The following is a 17521-nucleotide window of genomic DNA, read 5'->3' as shown; positions in this document are numbered from 1 at the left end:
TATATATATATATATATACACAGAGGTCGGGAATACAAATACTATAAACTTCGCAGAGAAAATTTGCGATACGCGATATTAAAATTGCAGTCAATTTCTTTTTTACAAAAATTTAATTAGCAATCACCTTCACCGTTTACTTACAATTTTTTATTAATTAAATTCTCTTAGTTACTGAAGCTTTAGTATTTATAAAATTCTGTCGAGATCCACTCAAGATAATGTATAGTGAGATTTCATTATTTATTTTCACTCTGAGACCTCTATTCGCTTAAAAATCTCATGCTGGGAAAAAATCAGCTTAAAACAAATCGGGAAGTACGTTCGCAAAGTTTATGCAAAATATCTTAGATACACCGACGCTGTATATAAATTTACGAAATTGATTCTGTTCTACTTCCTTGATATTACACTAACTACTTGATCGCGCGGTATATAAATATCACAGTTTACAAAACTGGTGACACTGCGTTTTGCCTGTGTCCTCTCTTTTGCTAAATTATATGGTATCAATAATTAATACAATATTTATATAAAATGTGTTTTGTCGGAATCGACTAATTTTATCGTTTTGAGATTGTCGATTCGACAGTTCAACTAATAAGCGCGTCACGGTTTAAAAGGACGTGATCACGGAATTTTTTGGTCCTTGAAAGGAATATATATGACTGAGGATTCCTATCTCGATTTATAAATCGAGATAGGAATCCTCAGTCATAAAAAGAGAATCGAAAAACGTTGGATGGATTTTCGGCAGTGATAAATTGTTCATAAGTTAAAATTGTCTGTAAAATACTCAAAGGAATCTCGTTTCCTTTCGCATCTTTGAGGACCCGTCGCTCATCCGTGCGATATAAAAAAGTTATGTCTTAAGTTAATTACTTTGTATGTAAATGCGGTCGTGTAAAACGCAGTATACAAAAATATGCTCCTGCGCAGCGTGATGGTGCGGTCTATTCAGGATTAATGATATGGACCTAAGTCACATACTTGTAAGAGAAAATTAAATGTCAATAGAGTTTTATCAACGTAAAAGATAAGTAAAAGATATACAGGAAAAAATTTTTCCTCGTAATATCACATATATTTTACAATGTTATAATTTGTCGCCATTTCATATATCTTCTTTGAAAACGTAGCTTCGTGACTTAGTTCGATATCATTCTTGGAACTTCGTTTGTACTGCTATCGTGATCTCTCCATCGGAAGGCTCAACGACGAGATCGATTCCGATAGCTGTGATCCATCCGTGCCGCAGGCATTCCTTTGAAATTCCAACCGATATATACAAACAGTTGGTCTTCCATCTCCGGGTTTGCCGATCTGTCGACGTCCACGCTTTAAGAATCCGATTGATTTTCTGGTATTCGTATTTCGCACGAAATTCTCATATATGAGGTACAAAATGCTCTGCGTTGCACATCAGTTGGAAGGGACATGTACGTTATATAATCTGAAAGCACAAGAAGATAGAAAAACATGACAGCTACTGTTCTCTGACTTTTGAAATGCTTGATTTAAATGCATTTAAAATTTATTATGTTTATTCTATTACTAATGTATTCAACTACTAATGTTTATTCGGACCATGTGAAATTTTGTAAAACTTTATAAATGGAATGATATATAATTCCATTTATATACAATTAATTATATATAAATGAAGTTACAAATGATATACTCGACTTGGTTTTAAATTATTTAAAAACTTATATTAAATTCTATATCTCATTAATTATTTTTATACTAACTACATAACATTACAGGTATAATTTTCATTTTACAACGATTACATATTTCATGACATCTTAAATTCTGAATATCTATTTAATATTAATCAACGTTGTGTTTAGAAATATCTTAAAACTTCTTTAATTACCATTGTTAAAAATTAATGAATACAATAGTATTAATGAATACAATAATTACCTCTATTTTTACACGTATATTATCCTCATGACGAAACTCGCTACGACCATGACAAATATCGACGTGATTTCTCCCACGGCGATAGTGGCGGAAGCCGAGACAATGCTCGACTTCCTAGGTAGGTTAGTCTCGATGTCGTTAGTCTCCACTTCCGGTGGCGAACAACCCATCCAGACTGGCGCCGACAATTTTTGTTTTTCGTGCGCAACCCTCATTCTGAGATCATCAAACTCCCAGAAACCCTTGCCTTTGAAGAAGTACGTCTTGCCTGTCGAAAAGAAGGAAGCATTACGATAGAAAGTCGATAGACGAAGTTACACATAGAGAATTATTTATAAAATGTTAGAAGAATCGAGAATTAAAATAAAAGTTGTGTAAAGTATTAAGAAACTATATATGTATAGTTGCTTATTATCTCTTATGTTGAAAATATATAGATTATTTCTATATTAAAAATGTATTATACTTGGCGTTAAAAGTAATTTATTCATATATAAATATATATAATAAATTGTCTGAATAAATATTTAAATAATTGTATTTATAATAAAGTTATTTTTTCGTGAATGTCAGTTTTTGAAATTTACCATTTTTCCATTGAAAAACGGCATCGATGTCATTGCCAACGCCGGCGAACATGCTCATGTCTCTGGGATAATCGAGTTCCACATAATTAACAGATTCGTCGAACCTGTGGAGCAGAAGATTAAATTGGAGAATTAAATTTTATTTATATGGATTAAAAAGAGTAGGGGTCCAACGTGAATCGGATTACAAGTGCACAAATTTCATTTTATATCCGAAGAGGTGTGGAACGCATTTCAGTTCAGATTATTTTTCATTTAATATCAGACAAAAATTATTGTACCGAAATTGATGAATCTAGAATTATAATGAACTCTAAGCAATAATAAGTGAAAGAGTAGATAAATTCGACTTGAGAAATCACCTCCAATACATGGAGCCGCTGAAGAAGTAAGTCCTGCCATTATGGCCCCACACCATGGCGCCGTCAATCTTCTCCAAGGAAGCTGGCAATCCCAGATATGTAAGTGGTTTTGGATAACCCGGTTCCAGATTGTTGGCATTGAAGACGTAGTACTCGCGACCAATGAAAAAGACTATTTTCTTATCCGGTCGCTCATACACGGCGTCCACATGATCGATGCTTGATGGCAGATTGAATAACCTGGTGATCTCCGCCGGATATCCTTCATAGATCCCGTGATCACCTATTCGCCATAGATACTGCAATGCGAATTCAAGCAAAGAGAATTTCTTAGTATACAGTTTCCAACTTTATTAATTATTTATCTTCCTCAGAAATTATAAGAAAATTTGTTACACGTTTAATTTAAATTGTAAAATACAAGATATATTAAATGTATTAGGTGTACAACTTTAATTCAGCCGTTTTTTCTTCCGAAATTCGAGGCTTTATTGTAAAAAACTGGTTATACATTTATGATTCAAAGTATTGTCCATCGCTGGCCACTATTTTCTCCCATCTTTCGGGTAGCGTACGAATCCCGCGTCGAAAAAACTGGTCATCTTTTGAGACTATCCACGAATCGATCCAATTTTTTATTTCTTCATAAGACCGGCAGTGCTGGTCAGCCAGGTCGTGTACCATTGATCGAAACAAGTGATAGTCAGAGGGAGCAATGTCTGGAGAATACGGCGGGTGGGGTAGGACTTCCCATTTCAACGTTTCCAAGTATGTCTTGACCACTTTCGCAACATGGAGTCGAGCATTGTCATGCTGCAAAATCACTTTATCGTGTCTTTCGTTGTATTGCGGCCGTTGGTCTTTCAATGCTCGACTTAAACACATCAATTGCGTTCGATACCGATCGCCTGTGATTGTTTCAGTCGGTTTTAAGTTCATAATACACTACGCCGAGCTGGTCCCACCAAATAACATAAACAGAGCATGACCTTGGACGTCAAAATCACCGTTCTTGAAGCGTTGAAAGCACTCACGACACGTTCTTTCACTAATAGCGAACACCATAAGTATTTGAGAGCATTCGATGAGCCTCAGCCGCAGATTTCTTCATATTGAAGCAAAAAATTAAAACTTCCCGGAAATGACGAGAATTTGGCTCGTAAATTGACATTTTCAATCGAGAATAACTTTATGATGCAGACACAAATCGACTAATGTTTCTATGGGGTTATGTTGACAGATGCCCAAGTTGTATGACGTCTATGATTTATTTATTTCGACCACCATTTACCGCTAAAGCCATCTATAGGAAAACGGCGGAAGCAAAGTTGTACACCTATACATGTATGTAATAATTAATTACTTTAAATGTAATATTTTGATTTTAAATATTGATAATATAAATGTACAAATATATCATGATTTTATGCTCGGAAATTAAAAAGATAAGATATAAAATGCTAAGCGCACTTTCTTTTGCCTTAGAAAGTAGATATCGAGATTCTTTTCCTTGCGATAAAGCGAAATAATGTAGCGCCTAAAAGCCTCATTAACATATCGTTCTGAGATACAGCAAATTTTTTCATAATTTTTTATTATTCTTTTTTTAAAATTTGATTGCTTACTCGTCCTTTGAAGATGAAAACCTCTCTGCGGATGATGCTGATAGCGTCGTAACTTGTGTCGCACTTGTCGGGCACGTCGTCCCGCTGTGGTGGAGTCCATCGATGTCTAAACCTCGGCGTGGGCCTCATCGTTGTCGTTGTCGTCGTCGTCGTCGTCGACCATATGGTGTGATGTCGATGGGGTTTATGCGGCCGATAATCAGGTTTCTGTGGATAACGACCCGGTTGTCGAGGCCTGCCATCGTCCGGATAGTGATTGGGCCTGGTGGGTCTCGTTCTCCAAGGCCTATATGTCGTTGTTGTCGTTGTTGTAGTTGTTGGGAGTGGCGGTGGTGGTTGCTCTGGTGGCAGTGGTCCACCTGGTATATTGCCCCACAGTTTGCCTTCAGGAGCTCCTGAAATATAATTTTGTTGGTTCATTTCGTGTCTGTTCTCTTTCGTTCGTTTAATTTGTAAGTCTATCAAAATTCGTAAGCGTGCAACATTAATCTATTTGAAATAATTGGTAATTAAAAACATAATTAATTTATTCAGCAGAATTTATTGGAATATTTTTTTCATTAACGATAGCACATCGGAACACGTAGAAAACGTATGAAAATTGATTGAAGAAGATTGTAAATTATTAATTAATTTATTAAAAATTTTAAGCATAATACATTATTGTACTATATAAAAAATATATTATAATATATATTTTTTTTAATTAAGAAATGCAGCTATACCGTAAATATCTCGTTAATTATTTTAATTTTATGTTCATATTTTATAATAAATAATAAAAATTACTCTCATGTATACATTCAGCAGTATGTATAATAATCTTGTAATATTCTGTTGCAAAATTATAACGCAATTATATCTATAAGAGTTAATATAACGCAATGCTGCATAAATTTATTTAGCACAAAATTAATGCGGAGGAGTCTCCATTTTTTCAAGAGAATTTTCCAAGATGGTACGATCTGTAAATGCAATACAACCAGCGTTACTGATCAACACGAATACATCGACGTATTCAGCCCGATTCATTTGGAAAAGATGAGCACGCGGATACTCTAATGCAAAAGCATGCAAAAAGAGCTGATTTCGTTCTTCGTTCTTTAATCCGCGCGCGATGAATTCATCCCGTCGCCTTTCAGGTCGATCGATCCTTCTCTCATGAAAAGAAATTCCAGATCGATATTAGACAATTTGTAGCGAAACGTGTTTGTAAAAAGCATAGCCATTAAAAAAAAAAAAAAAATAAACTCATCGTCGGACATTGTACTTGCATAATTACAGCAATATTATGCGGAGAAATGCTTTAATCAGCAGATGCATCGGTTTTTTTTCGTCCATTACTACTGAAAAGAACGTTATTATTAAAAGAATATAAAAATTTATATAATATAAATAATATATAAATTTTTTTATGTTCTTTTATTACTATTATTAATAATACTATAATAATAATAATTACTATTATTAATAATTTATTACTATTATATATAATACTATTATATTATATAATACAAATACATATAAAATATTAAAATTTGCAAAATTTATTTTTTAGAACGCACAGCATCTGGTAATTGTTAAAAGAAACAGTGCAAAATATCGTATATATTAAAGCAATCGAGATAGAATAATTTAAGCATCAATTTCTCTCATTGCGATTGACCTGAAGTATCATTACGAATTTAGTTTGCCTATTTTTGCAATCGAAACTATTTGTCAATTTTAGGCGGGCACATTTTTCCTTTCTCAACGAATGTCCGCGCATTTCTGATGAGCATCACAAGCTGATTAAATAGAATACGTTTGCAATTCATCGAGGAGCTATTGACTCTCTCACTGATATATATATATATGAACATTATTTTATTTTGTGTAATTGATCATGGAGAGAAGGTGGAGCGGAGAAGGCTATTAAAATAACTTTTCGCGCACACAGGTTGATTTTGTGCCACAGAATTGCCGATTTATTTCCAAAAAACTGAATTTCCTGATATCATATATACAAACATATTATATGACAATCGTGTCAATATTTTTATTGGTTTCATAATTTTCTTTTTCGCTTCTTATTAACGAACAAGATAAGATTACATCAATTCGTTTAACCGTGGCGGACTTAAATAGCGATTCGGAATGCCATAATAATTCACTGCATTTCAATTGATGTTTGATTTCACGATTGACATGTATTCGATTTCACGACAGACAAAAGCGATGGGAAAATCATACAATGTGACTGATTAGCGATTAAAGTCCACATATAATCAACCATTGAAATTAAAGTTATGCACTAATATAATACAATATTTTAATTTCATATTAAAAGAAATACGTTTTAAAAAAAGAATCGATTAGTCTCCCATGCATGGATTTGATATCTTTGATATTTGAAGCAAAATACTGTGAATAATAATATTAGATTAATCAGTGTGCACAATGACAAGTGCAATGCCATATATCCAAGGCTGGCATGTATTTGAAATATTTTAATTTGAAAAACAGTATTTACAAGGCAAATTATATTTTGTATTATGCATTTTAACGGAACACATGTAAATATTTTGTATTTCATGAGAGCACATAAAAGTATTTTGTATTTTATATTTCGGTATTAATACCAAAAGATTGAAAATATTTTATATTTCAAATAAGATTGACAATCAATGTTATTATTATTTGAATTACAAAGTATAAAAAATTTTATTAAAAAATTTTATTTTAATTACAAAATAATACTTTCATGTGCTCCGCTGAAATAAAAATACAAAATGTGCTTGTATTGCAAAAACTGTTTTAAATAAAAGTATTTCAAATACATTCCCAATCCTACATATATCTTCATATTTACCGTCAAATATATTTAAAGAAAATGAAAGATACGAGACATTTATATATTGACACGTGATTCACGTTCGCATTGCATTGGAGAAAAAAACATCACTGATAGAGGTACATACTTCGCGAGTATCAAATTGCCATCGTGAAGCAATAAACTTCTTGATGACAAATATGTACAGTTGAAATTCGGTTTTTATCGTGATCACGTGTGCACGACGCGTTTTATATTTCTCCTTTCCTTTCCAATATGTTACATTAACGCGGGCAAATCGCTCGTTAATTCCGCTTGGCCGCGACCAGCCAACATCAGATTGACAGAATTGGTGAAATTACGAGTGAGTTCGCGAGTCAGATCTTCTATGTAACATGAATGCAAACGCACAGCAACGGATTCACTTCACTTCCCCCCCCCCCCTTTCCTCCTTCCCTCCCTTGTGTATAGCATTACATGTATACCATGGATACAAAATTTACGTTATCGATCGTTCATGTGAAATGACATTAAATGTAACTCATATCGGAGAACGATTGGATGGATAAATGAAGCAATAAACGCGTTTTACGCCGTAAATACCCTGTAAATGTGAGTGAAATAAATGAAACGGCAAACGACAGAAGAATTAAATATATTACTTTGCGCGACCTATAATTTACGCGAAAGAATTGAATTTTAAGTACGATTGTAATTTTATAAAAATATATTTTATAAAGATGTATTTTTAAATACACAGAAAAAGTTTATGTATGTGAAAAGAAAATATGTTAAGAGAAAATAATGTACATAAAATTATAAAATTCTATCTCATGTAGATCGTCCCAAAGTACTTTTTTGTATATATTAATATAAAAACTTAATATTTATATATCCTGTGTAAAATAATAATTTATATTAAAGAAAAACTGAGATATTATAACCTAAAAATATCATTATATAAAAAGATTTCGTCGCGTATATCTTTATACTGCATTTATCATTTAAAAGAATTTAATAAAACCGTAATACAGCAACAAAAAATCAGTAATAATAAAATTATAATATAAAGACAAAACGATATAATAATTTTGAAACATTTCTCAAATATTTAAGAACATAAAAAGGATTTTTAAAATATTCAAATGTAGGAGAAATTTTCAAATTCCCACAAGTCTTTTATGTAAATTCTTTTCAAATATATTTGTTGGGAAGAGAAGATGCGAGTATTTTATGTCCAGAAGAATGTAGTTTAAAAGTCGAATTTCAATCCTTTTTGTTAACAATTGACATTCTGTGTGCTACTTGCATAGAAATTTGTACGGGAAATTCGACCTTATCGAATAGTACGAGAACGCGATAGCTCGCATGATATAGTTGCACGATTCTACAGTCAAATGATAATTCGCCAGTGACCTACCAATTAGCGTAATCTAGACTCTGCAAGATAGAGAGAGAGAGAGAAAGAGAGACACATAGAAGGAAACCACCAGTTCCTGAACATCAAATCTAATCTCTCGATGCAATTACAATGACGCACTCGATAATTGCTGCTGCCTTCGTACTCTCCAATATTCTAACTTTCTCTCTCTCTCTCTCTCTCCCTCTCTCTCGCAACATCTCTCCCTCTCTCTCTCCCCCTTTCTCTCTCTCTCTCTCTCTCCCTCTCTCTCTCTCTCTCTCTCTCTCTCTCTCTCCCCCTTATCGGCCGCAAGCAATCTTTTCGTCACGCCGAGTAATTTCCGATTATAATAAAGAAGTTAGCCAGCTTCCCCTCCCTCCGTCGTCGCCTCCGTTTACCTCAAACTTTATTACGTTAATATGAGTAAAGATAAAGCTATTTTCGCGAAACTAGGAAAATGATATTCAACCCGTAGATATTAAATTTTTTAATTTTTAAGCATTTTCGGATTGACGTGAGATATTCACATTTCAAATTTAATTTTACGTAAAATGAAATTCTTGTTTAATAATTTAATTTAAGCAAAGATATGGAAGGGACATATGTGTTACTTGTAATTTTTAATTTAGTTTTCATCCCATGAACACGGCACCTGATATTTATAATTTTATTCTCGAGGGAAGGAAGAGAGAATTGCGGGTTTTATTTCCACAGTATTACGAAGCACCTTATTCTCTAAAAGCTGCTTTCGAGCGATTCGTGCGTTAACGCAGCAAATGAAAAATTATGATTTCTCAAAATCAAATGACCTAGACGAATCTATAAACTTGGCGCCAGTTAGAAAATAAACGGACAAGAAACATAACGAAAATGATTATGTTGCGAACGTACACGACAAACGAATATGATGTCGTTTAAAAATGTATTTATCAAGCCTCGTCGTATTTTCTTCTAGTTTTATACTAGAAGGAATATACTAGAAGGAATGTTTTCGCCCAGCTTGAAAGTAACGCCAAAATTTATTGCCACGAGTGCGCACGAAGTATATTGCGCGTGTAATAAAAATAAAGGAAAACAACATCTCTCTTTATGACATCATAAGCTCGTTACGAGCTAACTAATGTAAAAATAAATACTATTTTAGTACTTCTATTCAATGCGGCTCAAAACGCTTTCGAACAAATATTTTTCTCGGGCGTGAATAAATTATTACTGAATCTATAATTATTCGTCAATATCGCATGTATCTAAATCATAGTTGAACTGATATACCATTACCCGTAATTTTAAAGTACTTTAATGATATCTAAGAGAGAGAGAGAGAGAGAGAGAGAGAGAGAGAGAGAGAGAGAGAGAAGTAAATTGGAGATTACAGCCAGTATATGGGACTGCCGCACACAAAATTCCGCAATAGTGACTGTAAGATGTAAACTTAAGCCGATGAACTAATCAAGATACTGTTTTAGACGTAATCTAATGGAAATGGAAATAACAGTAAATTTATCCATAACTTCGGTTGAAATTCACCTTATTGCGAGATTGGATAAGTTTACTGTTATTTCCAATTCCATTAGATTACATAATCTAAAGCAGTTTTCTGATTGGTTCATCGGATTGATTACGGAATTTTGTGTATAGCAGCCCTTATAGTCGGTTCTTAAATTTAAGACTGTCTTAGTATAGAATTAAGATTATAAAAATCAATCACAGATCCGTATAAGCATCTTAAAACATTATTTAAGACAATCTTAAAGGGGAATTAAATATGTTAACCTAAAAATATAATGAATAAAACCGGAAGTAATTGGTATAAATAAAGACAAACATTTTATGCTCAGAATGCACGAATATTAGATTCATCAGTTTCATTGATAACATTCCGAGAGCTTTCCCAAGAGAAATTTATGTATAACAAACTAATTAAAAACACGGTTAAATAATCCGATAAACTCGTTAAAAATTAATGAAATAAAAATAGTTAAAAAAAGAGGAAGAACACACAAGAGGAATAAAACGGATTTTATTAAATCGAACGATTTGATATGTTAATAAAGCACTACAGAACGAAGACATTTCATACGTATGTCACGTAATTTAATATTGACGATAGGTCGAAAGATTGAAAGGAATTCGTTGAAGAAAGCGAATCTTTTTTTTTTTACGGTCGTGGATTGAAAAATTGGAAAGAGCTTTGCGTGTAACGTGCTTCAGCAGAACACACGAGCTTATGCGTAAACGTAAAGGAGAAAAATGTATTTTGATCCGTTCTTCATTATCCTTGACAAAGGCACTTGCGTACGTTCCACGGAAAGTAGTTTTACCGCATTGATTCACTGGGCCCTTCGTTTATTTCCTAGAATTTCTCACGGGAAATACAGGATAGATTGGAAAAATCTGCGGATTGCAGCTCGATGATTTAAGGACTTACAAGATTAAATTTTGAAATTTAATCCGCCGCTGGTCAAAACGATTATATCGCAACTAAAAGAGTACAATTCGATTCTTTCCAATCTTTTTGTGTTTATGAAAGCGAAGCAAGAAAAATACGAAATTAAAAAAAAAAAAACTATGCTAAAAGGAAGAACTTTTTGAAAACGTAGATATATTAGAATCAGTTAATAAATTATTAATAGTAGTAATCTTATTATATTTAAACACATTTATACATATAAACGTAATTTTATTATATTAAAAAAACTACTTTTTAATGATATAATAATTATAATTCTATTTCATAATTATGATTTCTTAGAGTTTTTATGTGATTTATTGAATGGACGATTATTTTAGATTTTTATAGATTTTTATTAATTATTCTTAAATAATTTCAACTGTAATTATCCTAATTTTACATCTCATTACGCTTCATTTTAATATAATTTTTCAAATTCCTATCTATAAATATATTATATATAAATTTACGTATAATTTATTTCATTAATTTTTACACATTATAAAAAATTTTCATTTAAATTTACAAAAATGACAACTTCTAAGATTCCCAATCGCTATAATCCAATAGATGCGCAATCAATGGAATTGTTGTTGAACACTGTTTGCTTCAAAGAAGAGGAATATCTCAAAGAGCGGAGAGAAAATGAAGATGAAAGCCTCGGGCCAATCAAATTGATAGATCATCAAGTCTTTCATCAAATAGAGCAATCGAGAAGAAAAGGGAAAGAAAGAACGAAAGAAAGAGAGAGAGAGAGAGAGAGAGGGCGGGGGAGAGGGAGAGGAAGAGAAAGAGAGAAATGTTGCGGTTTGTTTGCTACGAGAAAACTGTTGTAGCTCGGGTTTGATTTATGATACTTTGATGAAGAGGTAAAAATATCTGTTCTCATGATTTCGTCGATATTTTTTTCGATTTCACGAAATCGTGGTTCGATTCTTTGGGGATATACGAATACGATGTAAATTTTTCGCGAAAATATTTCCAGTAAAAGAAATTTTTCCTCAAAAATATCTACGTTCGACTACGCCATATATTGAGTTTCTATCGAACGCACCGTATATTACTACACGATAATTTATTTATCGTCCAATTTCGCTTCTGTAACAGTAGTGGTTCAAATTCGGAAACTTTTTTATTTTTATTAATGACGGGAGTTTGTTTGTTCAACAATTCTTCATGTAGCGATGTCCTACTATATATTGATATTTTGCTTTGTTTATCTCGCATCATGTTTCCAATTTTATTTTGTAAAATCTTTTATTTATACATGTTCTAATCGCAGAAACAAATAAATAATTTTGTGACTATTAGGATTTAACGATTATTCTCTACATCGAATTAATAAAAAATGTGACTTAAATTTATTCACAATTTTTATGAATAAAATTCTTCTTTTTCTACATATGTCTATTCTGAACAAACTTGACAATACGGAATTACCTTCGGTAACCAAAGTTTGATTTAAGACTAAAGTACCTAAAACTTATTTGACATCAAAACAATCCCATAATAGGCTTAACAAACAGATCCAATTTATGGTGGGCAAAGGAGATATATTACATCGAGAAAACAGCTGCGAGGAGCATACCAACTAGCAGGAAAGAGACGTAAATTCTAGACGCAGGAGCGTCTAGAGGCAGCCGAGAGTTAAACACCTAAGGGAGCTTGTGAATTTAAGTCCCTCTTGTGTAAACAAGCTAGACCTTGCTAACACGGTCATGCAAGTATGTAAGTACTTTTATTTGCATATCTAATTTTTATGCTCTTACACATCATTTTAACAAGTCATTTGGATCCAAAACAAAAATTAACGGGTGATACAATCTGTAGAATTAGTACTATGAGATTCTAAATTGTAAAAAAAACTTTAAACCTTCCTCCATTAATCGTAAGGTGAAAGTTTAATTATATCTTATACACTTCAAAACGCTTTAGAACTTATGTATAGTTTTTTATAGCTGTAGTGAAGAGTTAGTAATATACCTTAAACTTAGGTTTAATATTTATACTTCAAACAGGACGCCTTAGAACTTAGTTTTCATAATTATAATTAAAAGTTAATATGCCTCAAACTTAAATTAAATATCATAAACAATAAAACAGATATGTATGATAATTTACATGATTGGAAAGTATCTCGCAATTTAATTTTTGTTTCTTCATTGAAAAACTACATCATTAAAATTTATAGCATCTTTGCTTCCATTTTTTGCTTATTTCCGAATTTAATTAAAATACGAAAAAAAAAAGATTTAATTTTCCGGCTAGCCACTTTTAAAAAAAAATGTTGATCAAAATGAAGAAAAAAAAAACAATCGGAATGGATGTAGGAAATCGTCGGCCAGCAATAATTATAAATCAGGATGTAATTACAATTAATTTGTGGCAGAGTAACAAGAAATAGAAAGTTAAACACTTGAGAAAAACGAGAGACGCGCAACCTCACACTTTTTTTGAGTCCATTGACGTGATGTATACCATCGACACATACATTCGTCCATAAACCACCGACCGGACTGGGAACTATCGCAATTCCGTCCGTGAAACCTCGTACCAATAACCTTTGCCCTCGTGCTCCGAAATAAAATAAACCATGCCTACTAGTTGGAAACCGTTCGTCGATTTGGACCTCCACATTGCGAACTTCAGCCGTATTTCGCATCCAGATCGAATGTTTCTTTCAATTTTGTAGACTATAAAATACGGCAACACATCCTTTCATCCCTTTCATCCTTTTTCCTCGGTCCAATGCGCGGTTCAATCTCGCTTCAAAATTCAAGTTAACTTTCCAATTCGCGAATGTGAATGAAGTCCGTATTTTTTTCATTCTAATGTCAAAGCGTTTCGAGCTGAAGTTCAAAAGCTGAAGATGTAAACTTAAATTTTAGATTTAAATTTAAATCACAATTTTACAAGATCAAGAATTCAAATAAATTTATATAAATCTTTAATATAATTAATAGAAAAATACAAACAAATTGCAAAGAATGCTAAATAAATTAAATTTGAATAATTTTAGAAGGAAAGAAAAAATTCATATGAATTCCTATAAACAAATTAAATCTAAATAATTTCTGAAGAAAAAAAATCCGCCAAATATTTTCCTTTAAAAAAAAAAGACAAGGATTCAATAATTGCAGGTGAAATTTCTCTCGTTTGTTTTTATAGTGCAATAAAAAAACTAAACTTCTAGTTGAATTGTTGTTGTTGTTGTTCCAGCAGCTGGAGTAGGAAAAATTATCTCGTGTTCAACAACAATCGCTCGAGTTTTTCGCTTTCGGACGCCTATACTACCAGTGCGGCGCTGGCCTGTACATGGATATCGTCAAAGTTTGTAACTTTCCGACTAACTTCTTTCCGTCTATCTTGCAACTCGTTTTCTGTCCTTTTTTTTCATCCCTTGAGATTCGAGAGGGCGAGATTAAAAAGTCCATCGGGGAAAGTCGCGAGAGTTTGTAATGAACATAGATTACCACATTCGGTCGTATCGAGATGAAGAAACGCAATGAGTGAAAAAGACAGCTTGAAGCTAGTCACAAGATCAATAAGTATAATTGGCCGATCAAAAAGCAACCTTGTGTTTGCTAACTTATTTATAATTTTTATTACCATTTGCACTTACGAAATTAAACTACAAGTCTCAACAAAAAATTTGTTTTCTCTTTCTCTCTTTCTCTTCCTTCTGTGTATGTATATATATATATATAAATAATAATTAAATCGAAATCGTTTCGAAATCATTCATTATTTTTGAATTTTTTATCATTTCCAAAGAATTACAGAATAAACCATCGTATTAATTACATCTAACAATTTCGCACAAATAGATAATAGAACCAGACAAATAACACGTATCTTTCGCGTTAACTTTTAATTTTTTATGAAACATTAAACTCTTTCATAAATTAAATTAATTTGAATTTTAAATTCCTCGCCACGTCATAAATCTAAATTATATTTTTGATTTTATAAGGATTTAATTGAGAGAGCAAGGCATCCACCTATTATCGTTGCATAATTAAAAGCTTTTTCAAGAAGTTAAAATTACAATATGTTTTCACATAGCTGAGAATAAAAATCTTTGAATGTAACAAAGACACGAGGCAAAAAATTTCAGAGGAGAGCCTCATCAAATGGGTTAACGAGGCGTTTTCGTTGGAACAGACGTAGGGGGAGACAACAATAATTGAAGGATTCAAATGATACTTTGATGACCACATCCCTCTCACGAGTTTTCTCATGAAAATTGTTTTTTTCATTGGAAGTGTGCTTCTTCAGCACGCATTCCCGCGGAAACTATTTGTCTTCCCTCCCCCTGCAGACAGTGGGGTGCTATAACGATGGTAATAAAGCGCGCGCGAGAAACAGAAAGAGAGAGAAAGAGAAAAGAAGAGAAATGAAACAGAATGGGGTTTATTGCGCATTCTGGAAACAGTTCTTTTCCATGGAATATAAAAACAGGAATACAGAAAGTAATAATGAGAAAAAATAGAGAAACGTACTACATGAGGTCGCTCGATGTTCAGTTGTCATTAAAAAACAAGATATTTGATTTTTAAAAGATAATAGTTGTAAAAGTAAAAAAATATATACTTGATGAAAATAAGTTAAATCATAAACTGAAATTCCTTTAAAAGCTCTAAATTGTATTTTTAAATGCTGTAAACTTTATTTAGACGCAGATTTTTATTTTGCCATAAAAAGTGTTAAAAATGGCCAAAAATGTTATTTTTCATTTCACTTCAATCTTTATTTAAAATCGTTACACTATACAAATTTTACCAACAGCATCGTGTTCAGTGCAAAAACATTTCTAGAATATTTATGACACTTTAGAGAAAATTGGCTGTTGAACAGTGTTATTTACAGAGACACGCTTTATTAATTTATGATAATATTATGTATAATTGAGTGCAACTGTAAGCAAATAAATCTAGTGAAATCGCAATGCTGAAGAAAGTTCTCTCTTATATTTTTTTTCCTTCTCCGATTTCTTACAAAAATTACAAAGATACACACGATTATTACAACAGTCAACACGATTACAACATGAAGCGGATGTCATGAGTGATCGGTACACAAGAATAAAATTAGTATTTGCATAGATTCAGATTGTGAACACATTTTTCTTCATGTATGAGAAAAGGAAGGCAGATGAAAAGAAAAGCGGATGTGGTTTTCGGGGAACAAACGGATAGCGTTTTCACGTAATCCGACGGTAAAGAATGAAGCTCGGAGGTAATGGGAAGAGATTCGCCTTCATCCCTCAAAGGGGCGGTGGGACGAAACGGCCGACGTGACGGAAACATCCGCTCGCTAGTTCGGAGAAAGAAAAACGAAAAACGGAGCAAAGCCGACGAGGCCACAATGAAAAGCGAAGGGAAAAATTCGGGCGCGAATCTCATTGCGCAATGGGAATGCAAGCTGAAAGTGTAGACTGAAGAAGTAGATTTTGTGGAAATATAACTATCTGTGAGATTTTATTCGAAGAAGTAATTCCTTAGACAAATGTTACAACTAACAAATGTGTAGATAAATTTATGCAATTTACATTAAATTCTATAGATATAATATAATTCATATAATTATTAAATTTTAAATAATAGGCAAAGAGCCTTGTACATAAAATTTTTAAAATATATACTTTTATTAGAACAGGAATAGCCAACCTTTTTGTGTAATATGTTATCATGGAGGTTCGAAATCTTTGTGATGTGTCACTCTGTTACAAAATGTCTTCATGTATTAGTGGCACGAATTGGCCACTCTTGATTTTAGATCCTTTCTATTATTTATACAGAATTTTTCTACATTCATTCTATATTATTCTAAAAATATAATTGTAATAATATAAATAATATTTTAATTTTCTTTTGCCTTTAGATATTAGTTTCAGAAAAAAATTGATGTAGATAATTATTTTGATTATTCTAAAGCAAGATTCTCTTACTTTTATAATATTTAAACAAATCTCGTTTTATTATTATATGATTATTTTAATAACTATTTTGATATTCTTTGTTATCAAATATTTTTTACATGCTGAAAAAGCACTTTAGCTTATCGCTGATCGCATAAACACGACGAGTTGCAACTTTATTTACTATCGTCGCGGCGCCGAGGCGGTATCATAAAGATAGGCGGTAAAATGTAAAGAGCAAAGTAACGTCAGTATCATTACAGAAAACACAGCGATTTTAATAACACAGTATTTTGATTTCTCTCAATTTTATAAAAGCATTCTATATATATCGACTATAATTCAACTACGTCTCGCGAGTGCTTTGTCTGCCATCCACGATTCCAAGTCTATTGACTGCCTTAAAACATCAGCTTTTATGCGCTATCTATA

General features: G+C 32.3%; 1 protein-coding gene across 1 annotated transcript in view; it reads right to left on the bottom strand.

Annotated features, from left to right (window-relative positions):
* Window positions 1-136: 136 nt before the first annotated feature.
* LOC108693178 (matrix metalloproteinase-2) overlaps window positions 137-17521 on the bottom strand; it is a 172263-nt gene continuing 154878 nt past the window's right edge. The window contains exons 7-11 of the mRNA XM_018201990.1: window positions 4504-4898; window positions 2879-3177; window positions 2517-2620; window positions 1930-2197; window positions 137-1453 (exon numbers count right to left, since the gene is read on the bottom strand). Of these exons, the coding sequence (XP_018057479.1) occupies window positions 1938-2197; window positions 2517-2620; window positions 2879-3177; window positions 4504-4898 (1058 nt within the window). The 3' untranslated portion in view covers window positions 137-1453; window positions 1930-1937. The remainder of the gene's footprint in view (window positions 1454-1929; window positions 2198-2516; window positions 2621-2878; window positions 3178-4503; window positions 4899-17521) is intronic.

The sequence above is a fragment of the Atta colombica genome, unplaced genomic scaffold, assembly GCF_001594045.1.
Source record: "Atta colombica isolate Treedump-2 unplaced genomic scaffold, Acol1.0 scaffold88, whole genome shotgun sequence".
NCBI classification, from domain to species: Eukaryota; Metazoa; Arthropoda; class Insecta; order Hymenoptera; family Formicidae; genus Atta; species Atta colombica.
Note: the sequence above shows the minus strand (reverse complement) of the source record. Positions and strands in the feature narration are given on the sequence as shown.